General features: G+C 40.1%; 1 protein-coding gene across 1 annotated transcript in view; it reads left to right on the forward strand.

Annotated features, from left to right (window-relative positions):
- The window catches only part of LOC145394468 (uncharacterized), a 55441-nt gene that overhangs the window by 28387 nt on the left and 10106 nt on the right, over positions 1 to 16948 (forward strand). The window contains exon 7 of the mRNA XM_080268324.1: positions 2394 to 2727. Coding sequence (XP_080124450.1) covers positions 2394 to 2727 — 334 coding nt within the window. The remainder of the gene's footprint in view (positions 1 to 2393; positions 2728 to 16948) is intronic.

Below are 16948 nucleotides of genomic sequence, written 5' to 3' on the forward strand. Positions count from 1 at the left end.
GAGAACAGGCGTCACATTTGGAAACCTGAGTGTGTCATGGACCATAACATGAACATGCACCTGGTGGACCAGTCAGACTCCATGATATCGACGGTAAAGTGTGCCAGGACCACGATGAAGTGGTATAAGAAACTGTTCTTTCACTTGCTAGACATCACTGCTCTGAATTGCCACCACCTTCACGCCATGACAACAGGAGTTCAGGAAACCTTTGAAGGGTTTGTGAGGGAGCTCACGAGAGAGATGTTTGCACGGTATGCTGTTGAAAGGCCCCAACATCGCACCCGCACTACCCCTATTGCCCAGACTCCCCTGAGAATATCCGGCCGCCATTTCCCAACTCCTATCCCTCCCCAGCCAAACAGACCTAGGCACCAACGCAGGTGTCACGTGTGTAGCAATTCCAGGGTGAGACTCACCACACAGAGGAAGGACACCCGTTATGAGTGCGTCAAGAGTGACGTGGGTCTCTGTATTCACCCATGTTTCAGCGAATATCACACCTTGATGCAATTCTAATATGGTATGAATGCGATAGGACGCTGAAACTATGAAGTAAATGCAACAAGCAGATGCTCAGTGAAATTATCAGTCCTGTTGATCTGAAAATTTTAGTATAAAGTGCATACGGGTATAACACAAGTGCAAAAATAGTATGCAAGTGTATAAATATGTTGTAAGTGGAAATATACCTAGCGAGGGTTTTTTTATGCGATATTCTGTTGCCAGTGCAATAAATAAGGCCCATAAATATGTAAATATTATTATTGGAAATGCAAACGGGTATAATATAAGTTCAAACTATTGTAAGTGCTGAAATATATTCTAAGTCAAAATATTCCTAGCGTGTGTATAGAGATGTGATATCCTGATGCTCAGTGGAATGAATAAGGCCCGTAATTATGAAAATAAAAGTCAACAAGTTGGAAAGTGTGTAATATATGTGAAGAATTTGTATATAAGTGTTTGAGTATTATGTTGGTCGAAACATTCATTGCGAGGGTATTTTTATGTGATATTCTGACGCTCACTTGAATAAATAATGCCAGTAACTATGTATAGTGCAGTATAGGGGTGTAAAAGTGTGTAATGTAAGTGGGAAAGTATAATTGGAGTGAAAAAATAAAGTAGAAGATGAAACATGAGTGTTTGAGATTGTGCTTGCTACGTGAATATGCGCTCGTATTCGCTAAATGCCCTTGTAATGAATGTAAATAATTGAAAACATTTACAGTGGTGGAGGAAAGGTTCTATGTAAAGGAAAAAATAATAGGAAAGTGATAAAACAATTGGGTATGTTGAAATATGAGTCATAGCGAGTGCGCTTAGTAAGCCGATGTGTGCTATACTTATGCTGCATGTCATTGTAATGAATGAAAACATCTGAAAACATTCACAAACAGTAAAAATAGGTAAAATGTCAATGAAACAGACGTATACAAGTAGAAAAAATTATATGTTGACTGATAGAAGAAACTTAGCACATAGCATGTTACCACTCGGACCTAACTCGCTGTGCTCGCGCGAAGGTACAATGCTTATTTTTCATATATATGTGTTTGAAATTCATTATAGTGTTACTCTTATTGTTTATTAGTTCAAATTCAATAAATGTTGAGGTGTTGTTTGTTGTTTCTCCCAATATTTCCTACCATAGAAAACGTGAGCGCTTCACCAGTCAATGATAGAATATGATACCTGGCATGGGGGACCTCACCTGTTCCGACCACTTATGGACCAATGTAAGCCCTTTCTTGGTGATTTTCCTTTGTTTCTCAACAAAAGCGGAAGTTTTAGCTAAAAAATTTTTTTCCAAAATAGCTCGGGATTGGGGGATGTTGGAGGTGCAGAAAACCTTGGGATGTGACGGGTTAAGGTCACCTAGTACTGTGAAATTATACGCTATCCAATACAAGCTGTATTTGATGAAAGGGGTGAGGGTAAGGCAAGAGCAAATGGATTAGATTTTAAGATCAATCAGTCACTGGTCAAGGTCACAATATAAGGTCAAAGATGGACTTTTGTGTGTGTCTGTGTGGGAACAAAGTAACTGCAACAGTTCTGACCTTATTTGCCCCAAAATTAATGGAATAAGGGTCGGCCAAGGGACTGACCTTTTGTGTTTGAGCAGAATACGTTCATGGACTGGGTCACATGGCAAGATCAACTTTTTTTTTCTTACACGTATGCAGTGGAAGTTGTGTGGAAGTGTTCAGGATAGAGCAAGAAGAAAGGGAATCGATTTTGAGAACAATCCGTCATAGATCAAGGTCTGTTAGCCAGATCAAAGATTTGGCCTTCAGATCAACTGGTGCCGCGGGATACATATGACTGAGTGTTCACCCCTATGAGTTTGACAATTTTCATTAATGTTCTTTCTAATTCTCTCTCAGGTGACGGAAGGCACGACACTATACGAGGGTGGTGTGAGTGAGAAGTCTGGCAGCCACTCCTCTCCGGCGATCACTTCCCTCCCGCCCTCCCCCACACTCACTCCACCCAAGCGACGCACACACCAACACCAAGTCATGCCTACCGTAACTGTAGGCAGGAGGGGGACGAACCCAACCCCACCCATGCCTGGTACCACCACCCCCACACCCATCAGTCTGCCCATAGCCAGAGTGACCCTGAAGCGCCATAAAGCCTCCTCCCACCACTCTGGCCTCTACACCTGTACCAACACCTGCACACCCAACATCAACCTCACCCTGCATGTACTATCAGGTGGGTTGTCATAAAGCCTCCTCCCACCACTCTGGCCTCTACACATGTACCAACACCTGCACACCCAACATCAACCTCACCCTACACGTACTGTCAGGTGGGCTGTTGTTCCTCGATCTTAGTTTAGCGGTGATTTTTGTCCTTTTGCAGCTAATTTCCCAGAGATCATTATCAAAAAAGGACAATACTATAACCTTCCTATATCGCACATTTGTAACTAGCACCTTATTCTAGTTAGATCAGCATTCAAAATGGAGAGATGGCAACTCTAGGATCAGTTGAAGCGTCGTCTCTGTGATACCATTGTATTCGCCTGATTAATTCCTTCACTACTGTAGTGCATTTTATCCTTTAACCAGACGAAAGACCCTAGCATCAACGAGACTGGCTGGTGACCAGCTTTAGTTAGACTGGATGGCAAATACAGCTAGTAATTGCAGAGTCGTTCCGACCTCATAGTACATGCATAAGGCTCACCAAATTCCCTGCAGCTACAATTTAGTATTCCAGTCGTGGGAGTACATCACATCCCGGATGAAAATAAACTGATTACAGGTTTCTCAAGACCTAAATTCATCCCCTAATCACGAGGACTCATGTTTAAGTTATCCATACTACCCAAAGCGACTTTATTAAGCTTTGCTGTTGCACACTTTATCAGCCCTTGCAGCCAAGATGTCCTCAATCATGCACACTTTTTCAGCCCTTGCACCCAGTAAAAAAACTCTCCAACATGAACGCTTTTCTCTCACTGTCTTTCTTTCTTTCATTTATTTATTTATTTATTTATTTTTAGATAAACATTTGCAAGGGTAAGGTTATAAAACAAGATCATTATAGAAGGTTTAAAAATCAGGCGAGGTTTAATAACCAGGAATGGGAACATTTGTTCGATTTTAGGGCTTTCAGTTAAATGTGAAAGTCACAGGTAAAGGTGAAAGGCCAGTGTTACAGGGCATGGTCCACTCAAACAGTTTTGGTATGATTTGAACCAAACTTGGTGGAAGTGTTAGAGGTAAGGCAAGAATGAAGGCATTCAGTTGTGATCATTATCAGTCAAAGGTCAAGGTTATAAGTGGAAGGTCTAAGCTTCACTCGTGTATCTGTGAATGAAAAATAAAAATAAAATAAAACAAAACAGATTTGATCTGATTCGGATCCAACTTGGTGGCTGAGCTGAGGATCATTCAAAAGGGTGACATTGTTTTCAAGATCAACAGGTCAAAGATCAAAGTTAGGGATCTTCATCACAGTGCAAATTCTCCTTAACCCGCCACATCCCGACGTTTTCTGGGCAGTGGTACGCCCCAGTCCCGATATTTTTGGACCTTTTTTTAATAGGCTCAAACATTCGCTTTTGGTGAGAAACATTGAAAATTCATAGAGAAATCGCTCACCTGAAGTTTAAAATACTCGATCCAGGTACGAGTACCTCCTTACCTGACTGGGTTTTCGAACAGGCTGGCACCAAAGAAAACGAGTTCTATGGGAGGGAAACTATTTTATCCACTCATAAACAGTATTTATTTATTTACTTGGTACGAATTTATATGTAGTACATGAGTATATTGGTTTTCAAACGGTAATATAGGCATTACAAACATTGTTTTACTCACTAACTCATCACCATTCCTGACCTTTTTTTGCCACATTACCTGATCATCATTTCTGACTGTTTCTTCCTCTAATGTTTGTCCTCCACAATGTCATCAATTGGGGAATCACTCTGGCCCTGAATTTCATACCGTGGCATGACATAGCTTTACTGGCCAGGTCACTGATAACAGGTGAATTGCTGAGAAAAGGGCATGCAGGGGGGGGAGGAGGTCATGCTGGGTAAGGCATTGTCCCTGCCTGGCATCTTGTAGAGGAAGGTGTCCCATGTAAACGTGCCAAAAATCACTCGCGAAAATTGAAAATTGTGCAAATTAGGGACCTTGCAAGTGATTCGTGTTTATGTACGTCGACGGGATTGGCAGTGACAAAACGTGTGGACGTTAATTCACGTTGATGGGACGCCCTGGGTTAAACAGATATATTCCATGTAAACTAAACTATGTAGAAGTGTTCAGGTTAACACCTGGATGGAGAGACTGGATTTGGAGAAGTCAGTCCTATGTCAAAGTCACAGGATAAAGTCAAAACTTGAGGTCACTGGGCAAAGTCGTCAGAGAAATCTGATGTGATTTAAGCCAATGTTGGTGGAAGTGTTAAGGGTAAGCCAAGAAAAATAGTTTGCTTTTAAGAGTAATCAGAAGAAAGTCAAGGTCACAATTCAAAGTGAAATATTCGATCTTTGATCACTTGGTGGTTGCGGATGTTTCACTCTCTCTGAGTGTTCCTTCTTGTTAATATATCATTTTACTTTAGACATTGTTTGCATAAGAATGGTAAAGAGTGTTGGTGTCATAATCAGGAATAAACCAGTAAGGTAACAGTGCCAGGTAACATCCTCTGTACATTTGGCCAAAATAACTTTGAAAGATGTCACATTATGATTCATAAACAGATTTACATTTTAAATATTTTTTGCCTTGGGAAGCCCTTTTCGTGTCCGGGCCTCTTGATGGCTAAGGAGACCAGAGTCCTGCTCTTAGACGGGAGAGTCCAGCTTTTTTGACGTCCGTCCCGCTTTCTTTAATTTTAACTAAATGTCCCGTTTTTTTAGCAAACTATCTTAAATGTCCCGATTTTACAAAATTAATATTACATCAGATATAATATGGCATTTAATGAAATTATGATGAATTAGTAAAATTATGCATAATCCAATGCAAATGAAATACCGAATTATTAATATATATCTTTTACTCACTAGTGACTAGCTGGTAACTTCGGCTGGCCCATTCACCATACTGTACGGTATATTCGGAGTCTGAGACGTTAGGTTAGTGTTTGATTAGCAGCCTCAGGGTGAGGTGTGGCACAGCAGCAGTCTCTGTCACTTGCAGAGTCGCAGTATAGCTCCAATAAATCTGGTCACCTTATTGTTGGCAGTACCTCAACCTCACATCACATTAACAACAGAAAAGCCGATTGTTATTACTTCATATATATATATATATATATATATATATATATATATATATATATATATATATATATATATATATATATATATATATATATATATATATATATATATATATATATATATATATATATATATATATATATATATATATATATATAAAGAGAGAGAGAGAGAGAGAGAGAGTCCTCAACTTAAGAAAATAATTGGTTCCTGAAGGTTTTTCGTAAGTCGTTTTTTTCGTAAGTCGTTACTTTTACCCTTAAACTTCTATCAGTCTTAGTGGCCCTTATTTTCATGAATGTGTGGTTAATATAAACAAACATAAATACAAAAACTGTGATATATTTACGTATTCTGTACAGTACTGCATAAGAATAGTTCCTTGTCCTTTAAAATTGTTCCTACAGTGAGGGATTCAGTTTCAACACACGTGCCACATCACAGCCTCTCTCCTCTCTCCACTCTCTTAATTACGTCCACTTTGGTTTCCATTGTAATTGCATGCCGTTTTCTCATGCTACCATCAGCATTTTCACCACTTTTCCGTTTCTGAGACATTTTTGGGGATATAATCAAGTCAAAATGACAAAAATCGCAGCTGATGTTACTTGCGTTGATAACAATGCTCTGGGCTCCCAAACGGGAAGAAGGCGGGAGTGCACAATTGGCATCTGTTGGTGACCACGGACTTGTACTTGGTGCGCGGTTTGAATCGTGTAATACTTTTTTTTTTTTTTTTACCCCTGAAAATTATTTCTTTCGTATCTACGGATTTTTCTTAAGTCGATACTTCTTAAGTAGAGGTCTAATTGTATATATATATATATATATATATATATATATATATATATATATATATATATATATATATATATATATATATATTGTTACGGAACAGAGAAAGATAATGTACACTCCAAGTGAGAATACTAAAAAATCACTACTGTCCCGTAAAGTTCCAGGTTCAAAACAAAAGAGTTAGGTAAAATTACAAGTTAAAGTTTAATGCTCAAACTAACAACAAAACATTCAGGACTCATAAGGATAATGTAATGGCAAAAAAACAGGTTAAATATATGGTTAACTGCAATAGCCTCTATTAACACGAAATTAGCAAGAGTAAATTTACCTAAGTCAGCCCTGATAAAATGAAAATACACTGGGTAATGCTCAGTTAATGCAAGATAAATTATTACAGATACAAAATAATATTAATGATGGCTGACAATAAGAACCTTACATGAATTACAAAAACCTCACTAGGCCTACAAATTAACAACTTATGCTATACAGTACAAGAACAAAATGCAATAACACTTATACTCAAATTACACAGCTGCTAGATGGTTGGAGACTTCCTGAGCACTCACAATAATAACTGTACAGGGGAGGACAGAGATGTGAACAAAATGAGGAGTAGATCTAAGTGGCAATAATGCAGAGACTGAGCTCATTATATAGGGGCCAGCAGAGCTTGATACAACTTGTAAGAAGGACGTGCAAATGAAGCCATGGGGACAAAGAGTTGACAATCCCGCTCTGAACAACAGAAAGAACAACTTACTCTACTATAACGGTAGAAGGGGGGAGTGAGGTAGAACACGCTCGTGATCAAACAGGCAGCACACTGTACGTTAGAATTACACAAAGGATGATGAAATCATAGGCTATGTAACAATATATATATACCTTGAGCCATAGTTTCATTTCTTGTGGTTATAATTTTGTACACCACTAGGTGCCAAATGATACGAACATGATTTATTTAATGACACTACAACATTTCATCCTATCTAATAAGTGCTTCATATACAGATTGACACTCATGGTCGAATGCTTAGACAAAAATTTTGCATTCCATAGCTGTGGAATCAGCGCGCTGCACAAGTGAATTTCACGATTTGCTGGTATACTTAGTCCAGTTGTGGCACCGGGTGAGAATGGTAAATGTGACAGTACAAAAACACTTTTTTTTTTTTTTGCATATCACTATATTATTCCTATCTGATAACGAATGTGAAGAACCTTAGGTTGCACATTTCTTCCAAGCATTTTTTGCACTGAGACTGCACAGTATGTCATCCAAGAAACGTGGATTTCACAATTTGTTTAAATAAAGTATATCAAATTATTGTCAAGTGCGACTCATTCTAATGGCTTGGTTCTGAATTTTATCCAGTTGTTTTAGTGCAACCTCTCCACATCCATCCCACAGGGGTGAGCAATATTCCAGCTGAGACCACACGTGGCACTTGTGACTTATAGTTAACTGCTCGTCAGTGAAGAAGTTACGGATTCTTTAAAATAACCCAAGTTTCTTGGAAGCAGTTTTAGCAAGTGATCTAACATGAGAGGCCAAGCTGAGGGCATTGTTAAGTGAAACGCCGAGAATTTCAATACTTTCAACGATGGGAATATTAGTAGCACTGATGGTAATATAGGAATCAGACAATATATGTCTATTAATAAATTGTATATATTTAGTTTCCTGGCGTTAAATGATGCAGTATTATTTTGTCTCCATTCCGTGATCTTATGTAAGTCTTGATTTACGGAAATTGCTGTACTAAGTTGTGGGTTTCAGATATTACACTCTGTGAATGGGTGTGTAAGGGTCATACTTCTCATTAATAACATGGAAGAGAATATCAGCGTCCCAATGTAGAACTTAACATGTCAGAGAAATACATAGGAAGCCTCTTATGGCCAGGGAAATATGGTCCCCGTGGCCAGTGGGATGATCCCAGGATAAACTGGCCAAGACTTTGCCACCTTAGGTATACAGTCATTTCCCGAAGGCCTGGCAGACTTCCTAGCACTTCTTCCTTAGTGATGTCTATCTATCTGTCTATCTATTGCCAGACGCCTTAATCCCACACGGGATGGCCACAAATAAATCGCCTCCATGTCGCCCTGTCCCCCGCCATTTCACTGCCATGCTCCCATTTCACACACCCCTCTCTCATATACCTCTCCACTCCAACCCTCCATCTCATCCTTGGCCTCCCCCTCCCTCTCTCCACCTCCACCTCACTCACATACACTCTCCTCGTCAGTCTCTCACTCTCCATCCTCTCGACATGCCCAAACCACCTCAATGTGTTTCTCCTAACGCTTCCTATCACATCCACATCCACACAACAACGCTCCTCCACTTCCTCATTCGTCAGTCGGTCTCTCCATGTGACTCCACAGGCTCCTCTCAAATAACTCATTTCCACTGCTGTCACTCTTGACTTGTGTCCCTCCAACAACGTCCAAGCTTCACTTCCATACGTTAGAGTTGGTATCACAATACTGTCATGTTGTAACTTTTTCACTTCCATGCTCACTTCCCTGTTTCTTATCACTGCTTTCAAAGAACCGGCAACCTTTCTTCCTTGTTGTACCCTTTCAAGCACTTCACACTCCAAACTTCCATCCTTACTCATCACACTACCCAAGTACTTAAACGTACTCACATTTTCTATTACCTCATCATCCAACCTCACTGTAAGTTCACTGGTTTCACTTCTCTCGAAGACCATCACTTTACTTTTCCCTACATTCACCTTTAAATTCCGTTTCTTACACACTCTCCTAAACTCATCTACCAAGCCCTGCAGCTCCCTTTCGTCTTCCCTTAACAACACAGTATCATCTGCATAGAACAGGACAGGAAGTTTCCAAACACTGGCCTCTCTCATTAGGGCCACTCCAACATCCACTGCCCTACCTTGTATCTCTTTTATAACCCCATCTATATACATGTTGAACAACCATGGAGACATGACACATCCCTGTTTCAACCCAACCTTCAAATAGAAAAATTCACCCAGTTCACTATCCACATGCACTGCAGCCTTAGAAACCTCATACATTCTCTTCACAGCATTCATCAACTTACCATTTACTCTATATATTCTTAATACTTTCCACAATCCTTATCTATCCATCCTGTCATATGCTTTCTCCAAATCCATGAAGGTCGCATACAACTTCTTTCCCTTCTGTAGACACTTTTCCCCTAAAGATCTAAGAATGAATATCTGATCTTCACAACCTCTTCCCTTCCTTAAGCCTCCCTGTTCTTCTCCACTAATTTTTCTGTTATTTCCCTAACTCTGTCAATAAGTATCCTGCCATACAATTTTCATGTTACACAAAGAAGACAGATGCCCCTATGATTACCACACACTTCTCTTTCCCCTTTCCCTTTGTACAAGGGAATAATTACACCTGGCTTCCAATCCTCTGGGACTCTACCTTCCTCTCAGGCCACTCTGCATATCTTCCACATCCATTCTACTAGTATCTCTCCCCCATGCATCAGCATTTCACCACACACTCCATCAATTCCTGGGGCTTTCCTCATTTTGACTTTCTTCATTGCTTCCACAACTTCCATCCTACTGATTTTTTCTCGTCTTCTCACCTCCCTCCTTCTCCCAGCCACTTATACTCGCATTACTTTCATTCTCTATGTTCAGCAATTCCTTAAAGTGTTCTCTCCATCTGCTCACTTTTTCTCCCTTCTCCAGTAGTAATCTACCATTTTTATCTTTCACCCCTCAGCTAACTTCATTGCCACCCTGTCTAACTCTTTTTACCTCTTTCCAGAACATTTTCTTACAATCCCTCCATTTGTTACTCGGATTCCTTCCAAATTCCTCATCCACTCTCTTCTTACTCTCTCTTACTAATCTTTTCACCTCTCTCTTCCTTTCTTCATATAACTCTCTCTTCCGTCTCTCAACTTCTTCCATGCCCCTATTTCTCATCCACTCACTGTATGCTTTCTTCTTTTGTGCCACAGCCTGTCTCACCTCTTCATTCCACCATGCTGTTCCTTGGTCCCCCTTTCATCTTCTCATCACCTCACACACCACCTCACATGCTGCACATATTTCTTCTGTGTATATCTTGTACACACCTTCCATGTCCCCTATCTACTCCAATTCATATTTACCCCATCGTTCCTCCACTTCTCTCTTATATTCCATCATTACCCCTTGATATTTACCTCTCCCAACAAAGTAGGACGAATGTTATGTAGTCTCCTGCGTCTGTCTGTTTCTTTGTTAATATGCAAGTCATCTCAGAAAGTTGTTTTAAGATTTCAGTGTAATATAATGTGTTAATGGGCAGTAGGTCAAGGAAGAGCGTATTTAATTTTGCGGTGGATTCGAATCCTAATCTGTATTTTACTGGCGTAAGAGGATGTATTCGCTCCCTGATTCTGTATAACAGGGCAGGTTAAGACCATCAAATTAAGTGACTGCATCACACCCTAAAATTATTCTTCAGGCATGGGCAGTAAAGCATATACGAGTATATTATTGGCGTCGCCCGAGATAAGCGTTCTTCGATGCTTGCTAGTTTTTACTGTGCTGTTAATAATTGTAATATCTACATATTGCAAATTTTCACGTCATTTTTGCATCAGCTTAAACTGATCAAAGGTACTGAACCCTTCTGGATGCCGGAAAATGACCTGGCACTGGTACCGCACTGAATCCTTCTCCCAGTGACGGATGGATCGAGTGGATGTAACGATGGAGATATCTGTTGATTTATGTAAACTGACGAAATGAGAGGCAGGTAATCAAAAGTAATATACTCGTGTATATATATATATATATATATATATATATATATTATACAGTGAAGTAAAACATTAGCTTAAGCTGTTCCGAAAATGGAAAAGTAATTACCTTAACCCAAGGTTACAGAACAAATTTCTTAGAAATTGTTACTGGAAAATATTTTCCTGTACCTACTTTACTTTTACGGTAATCCATACAGATTCACAATCACTACATATCTCCGTAAACATAGCTACTTCCGTAAATCAGGCACAACTGAATTACTGGTTTTCACTTAAGGTCAAAATGATTGTTCATATAATTTGGCATACACGTTTTATCTGATACCTGTGCAGAATCTGATGTTTGCAGTGTCATTACGTCGTTGACATTTGCACTATCCTCTGCCATGGGAAACTCGTGGCTGCCCTTGTCATTGTGTTACCGCCAAGTGTTAAGCACGTGGAGAAAGCAAGACCAGTCAAATCCCGCACTGGATCTCGACTAACCGTGACCTGTCGCTTTGTCTCGCCAAAACTACCATCGGACTGGGTCTTGCCAATCTGTACTGGTGTTTCAAAAAACAGAAAAGGCATTGACGATCTGCTTCGGTAACATTATAGAGGACGTTATATGTAGCAGGCAAATTATATCAATAACTACATTACATACGATTCTACACCAAGGACATTATGGCCCATAGTTCTGTTTCTGTCCCATAACAAACTCCTGGCTTAAATATAATTGCTGAAAAGAAGCAAATATCCACCCAAGTCTAAAGAAAGGAAGGACGTTACCCTGATCCCTCAGATTACAGGCAAATATCTATCACATATTCTCTTGGTAAAGTATTTGAGATTGTAATTAATAAACATATTGTTAAATATGTTGAATCCAACAACTTAGTAACAGACAGTATGGTTTTCTTCACGAAAGATCCACTGTTGATATACTCAGTTTCTTGTCATACCATCCATCAGTCAACTGCCCTACATGGAGAAATCCATGCAGTAGCCCTTTATATTTCTAAAGTTTTTGACGGTGTGGCACCGTTCCCTGCTATCCAAACTCCCATGCTACGGCCTATCATCGTTTGTTCCACTAATTTCCTTATATTTCAGTGACAGAAAGATAAGAGTTGAAGTAAATGATGTATATTCCAAAATCCACTTGATTAATGCTGGTGTGCCACAAGGATCAGTCCTGGCTCCAACCCTATTCCTAATCCATATAAATGATCTCTAGTCTATCACCCATAATCTCATTCACTCATATGCAGATGACTCAATGCTTCACAGTTCCTTTACACTTATACACCCATTCACAAAGTTTGATGTCTCTAATTCCCAACTCAGTACAGCAATCTCCATAAATCAAGACATCTAATATCACTGAATAGTGACATACAACATTGTCTCATTTAATGCTAGGAAAGCAGTTATATACAGTTTACTAATAGACAGATATTGCCTGATTCATATATTACCTTCGGTGCAGCCAATATCCCTACCTCAAAAAATACTGAAATTCTCGGTGTTTCACTTAACAATACCCTCATTCGGACCTCTCATATTACATCACTTGCTAAAACTGCTTCAGAGAAACTTACTGTACAGAATCCGTAACTTCTCCACTGACGAGCAGTTGGTTAAAATTTACAAGAGTCATGCGTGCTCTCAGCTGGAGTATTGGTTACCCTTGTGGAGTGGATGTGGAGAGGTTGCACTAAGGCAAGTGGACAAAATTAAAAAAAAGTTATAAGACTGATTACTAACCCTGCAATCGCAAATGAACTACCTCCCCTACAAGTAAGGCGGAATGTTCTATTTATCTATCTGTCTATTGCCAGACGCCTTAATCCCGTAAGGGGTGGCCATAAGCAAATCGCCTCCATGTCGCCCTGTCCCCTGCGATTTCACTGCCTTGCTCCCAGCTCACACCCCCTTCTCTCATATACCTCTCCACTCCATCCCTCCATCTCATCCATGGCCTCCCCCTCCCTCTCCCCCCCTCCACCTCACTCACATACACTCTCCTCATCAATCTCTTGTATAGGACTACATAATAGATAGATAAATAAATAGATAGATAGAGAGACAGATAGAAGCAGGAAGTCAAATGATGAGAAGGTGTTGTGTTTGCGAGAAGCGAGCAGCGCTAAACGCTTACACGGAGGAAAGCTGACGACAGCGGCCAGTAAGGAGATGATGCAGTTAGCTGTCAGCAGTCCTCTCGTGAGAAAGTTCTGTTGCCATGAGGAACATACGTGACACACACACCCTACTACACCAGATTTTAGGAAAGAGAGTTTAGAAGGAGACAAGCGACCCTAGAGAGAGGTCGAGACGGAGATTAGCCTTAGAGAGAGAGAGAGAGAGAGAGAGATAGCGAGACAGGGAGGTAGCTACCCAGGACTTATACTATTATACCTGTTTAATATTTCCAAGACAAATAAAAATAGTCCCATACTATTCTTTACCTCTCCCGTCACTACATGACATCTGGTGGGGAAACTACTACAAGATATAAAAGCCGCTCGACCACAAGTCTAAAATATACTTCTCTACAAGTAACTACAAAGTCTTTATGACATTTGGTAGCAGCGAACGTATACGAACCTCGTCTACGAATCAACATTAAATTCCTACAAAATATCAAGATTGACAACAACCAACAATATCAGCTCCTGCCCCCTCCGTCTCCCAGATCATTACGCTGATGCAGAGGTCAAGAGATCACTCGACGCCTTGCAGGTAGCTTAACGACAAACCAGCAAATCTGCGGACATCGTCTCCGAATTAAAAGCAAATTTCTACAAAAGCAACCGAGACTACAAGATTAGCTTCAGTTCTACAAAGTCTACAGCCATCTACAATCAACTACAGCCATCTACAATCAACTACAATTAACAACTCTACGTCGTCTGTATAATCTTCTACACGCACCTACAAGAAGCGGCAGTCTTCATCCCACAACGAGTAAATCACAAGAAAAAAGGACCAAGAATACATCAAGAAAGAAGAAAACAAACAAACAAACGAAGAGTGAGAGACGACTCACAACTCATAACCACCAGACCTCACCCTCCTCTCTCTGCTACATCCACCAAACCCCCAACGCTTACGCAGGTGTGAAGAGGTCAATGCACGCAGCAAAACACCAAGTCCATATTTACAACTCATCTTACTCACTCGTCTTCACTCAAGTTACTCATCGCTACTCATTCACTCACCACAGCTACCAGTGTGGGAAGCCGACGTCACCATGTGCTGAGATGACATCACAACGCGAGTCTGCCATGCCAAGCAACGTGTGACTGACACCAGGCACTTCTCACCCACTACTCATTACTCATTATTCACATAGCTCCTACTCATATTCACTTATTTTCACAGTTAAGTTGGAAATTCGACGTTCTATGTTGAGGTTTGCCTGGGACAGCCGTTAACCACTACAAATACCAGGCCATGGAGTTTCCTGAGTAATATCGTCCATCAACACACCACTAGAATTATCAAGAGATCTTCAATCAAACCTGTATTTTCTTCCGAGATCGACTTTTGTATCGACACACCTCTACGATCTGTATCAAGTGGGTAAAATTATACTTGCTCATTTCTTCTCAGTGCTAAAATTAGCTATATTCAACTTATTTAATCATCTAGTTTGCTAGGACATAAATAAACAAGAGGCGTATTTCATAACATCATATCTTAATGACAGGAATATTTTCGCAACCACCCACGTTAATACCAGATGACACACAAATTGCCACAACATCAGACTCACAATTAAGAGACAGCCCACCCATTGTACAACCCACACCACACGTTATAGATAAGGAAACAAATACGGGAGTTTCGGATGATGAGTGGGAAACCCCTTCAGGTGTTGAGAGTATCGACTTCGCAGCTGCCTTAAATACGTATGCCAATATACTTAACAGGGTTCACCGGTCCGGTCATACATATTCTACCATTCCCTCACATAACGATAAACTCGTACAAGTTGAATTAACAGGGCAATCATTAAATATGAATCAAGAAACAAATACTGCTGATCTAAAAACCACACCTCACGTTTTTGTGTATCACGAGGATAAGACTGCCCCAAAATTCTCTGGCACAGACAAGGATCGCATTGATGTCATTTTCATTAATCAGTCAGTGCGAACAAATGTTCATCAAGCGCCACATACTAGATGAACAAGAGAAAATTGCTATTTTTTCATCTTGCATAAGCCAGGAAAGATGTCCAGCAAGCAATTTATTGCGCTCCGATAAAGCTACATCGTGCTAGGACATATGATGAATTTAAAACTGAATTTCTGAAGAAATTTTCTGGAGGTATGAACTTCTTGCCAGGTATAATTCCAGAATTACATAAAATTGTAGATCTTGTAAGGGAGCACACTACAAACCATGTGCTCAGTGAAATAACTGCTGATGTCTCCACAATCAAGAGAACCCTATTAGCTACTCTGGAGAATTCTAAGTGGATAACAGATGATGGAAAGATGTCCCCAGACCTCGTCGTGGACATCATTGGTTATGTAGCTGCCTTGTGTAAATTACCTGATAGAACCCTTAAGATCGCCAAAACAATCGCGTACATCCCTGGAATGTGCTTACTAGACTTAATGAACGAGGTAGAGATGCAGTGCAGTAAAGCAGGTGTGGTCGACACACATGCACATTCTGGTAGAATCAGGGTACCTGAGACAGTATCAGCTGTGAAAACATCAACACCGACCCCAAACAGAGAACAAAATCGATCGCGACCTGAAATGAGGCAGCCCAAACAAACAAAGACGCCTAGACCTCGTTCCCCACGCCTTCCTACAGGCAGTTTCATAAGTTTTCCGCAGCCCGAGCAGGTCTCGCGCTATAAACAACACTTTTTATGGGAAATCACCTCGTAGGTCACAGTCAAGGGATAGGTCCATTCTGTGTCATTACTGTGCAAAACCAGGACACACAAGGTATGAATGCTTTATCAAGGCAAAGAGGATAATCAAAAGACACAAGGGTTTGGTCCTTACTGTAGGCATCATAGATACCAAGGGCACTGGACTAGTGATTGCAAAACAGTAGAAAAAATTGTGTCTATGTTCAAATCGGAGAAGACCAAGTCATGACAAAAAACGAACAAACGTAAAGAAGAACAAGGTTAAACTTCACATAGGAGGCATGTTGGGAAATGAGTGTATCTTGATACCAGCTGTATGTGAGGATCAAAACGTTTCCTTATTTTTAGATACAGGCTCTCCAGTGAACTTAATAACACATGAAGAACTAAATAGAATTCTTAAAAATAAAAAGAAAGTAACTTTTCTGGATGAAGCTGATTTAGAATTAAACACAGTAGATGGTCAAGAGATTACAGTAAAAGGTATGATAAGATTAAATCTCAGTTTCACAGAAACTACAAGACCATTCTCTGCATTGTTCTATATCGTTGAAAACTTAGCAATTAAAGCTCATATGTTACTGGGCTTAAGATCCATGAGAACTGAGAACATAACTATACTCCCACAAATGAATGGAATAGACTTTGATAATGAATTTATAGAGGAAATACTTTCAGAGCCCTCACCGATTGGTAGAAGAGAGCCAAAAGAATT

This window comes from Coenobita brevimanus, chromosome 27, assembly GCF_032717465.1.
Source record: "Coenobita brevimanus isolate Jiangsu-jjx chromosome 27, ASM3271746v2, whole genome shotgun sequence".
Taxonomy (NCBI): domain Eukaryota; kingdom Metazoa; phylum Arthropoda; class Malacostraca; order Decapoda; family Coenobitidae; genus Coenobita; species Coenobita brevimanus.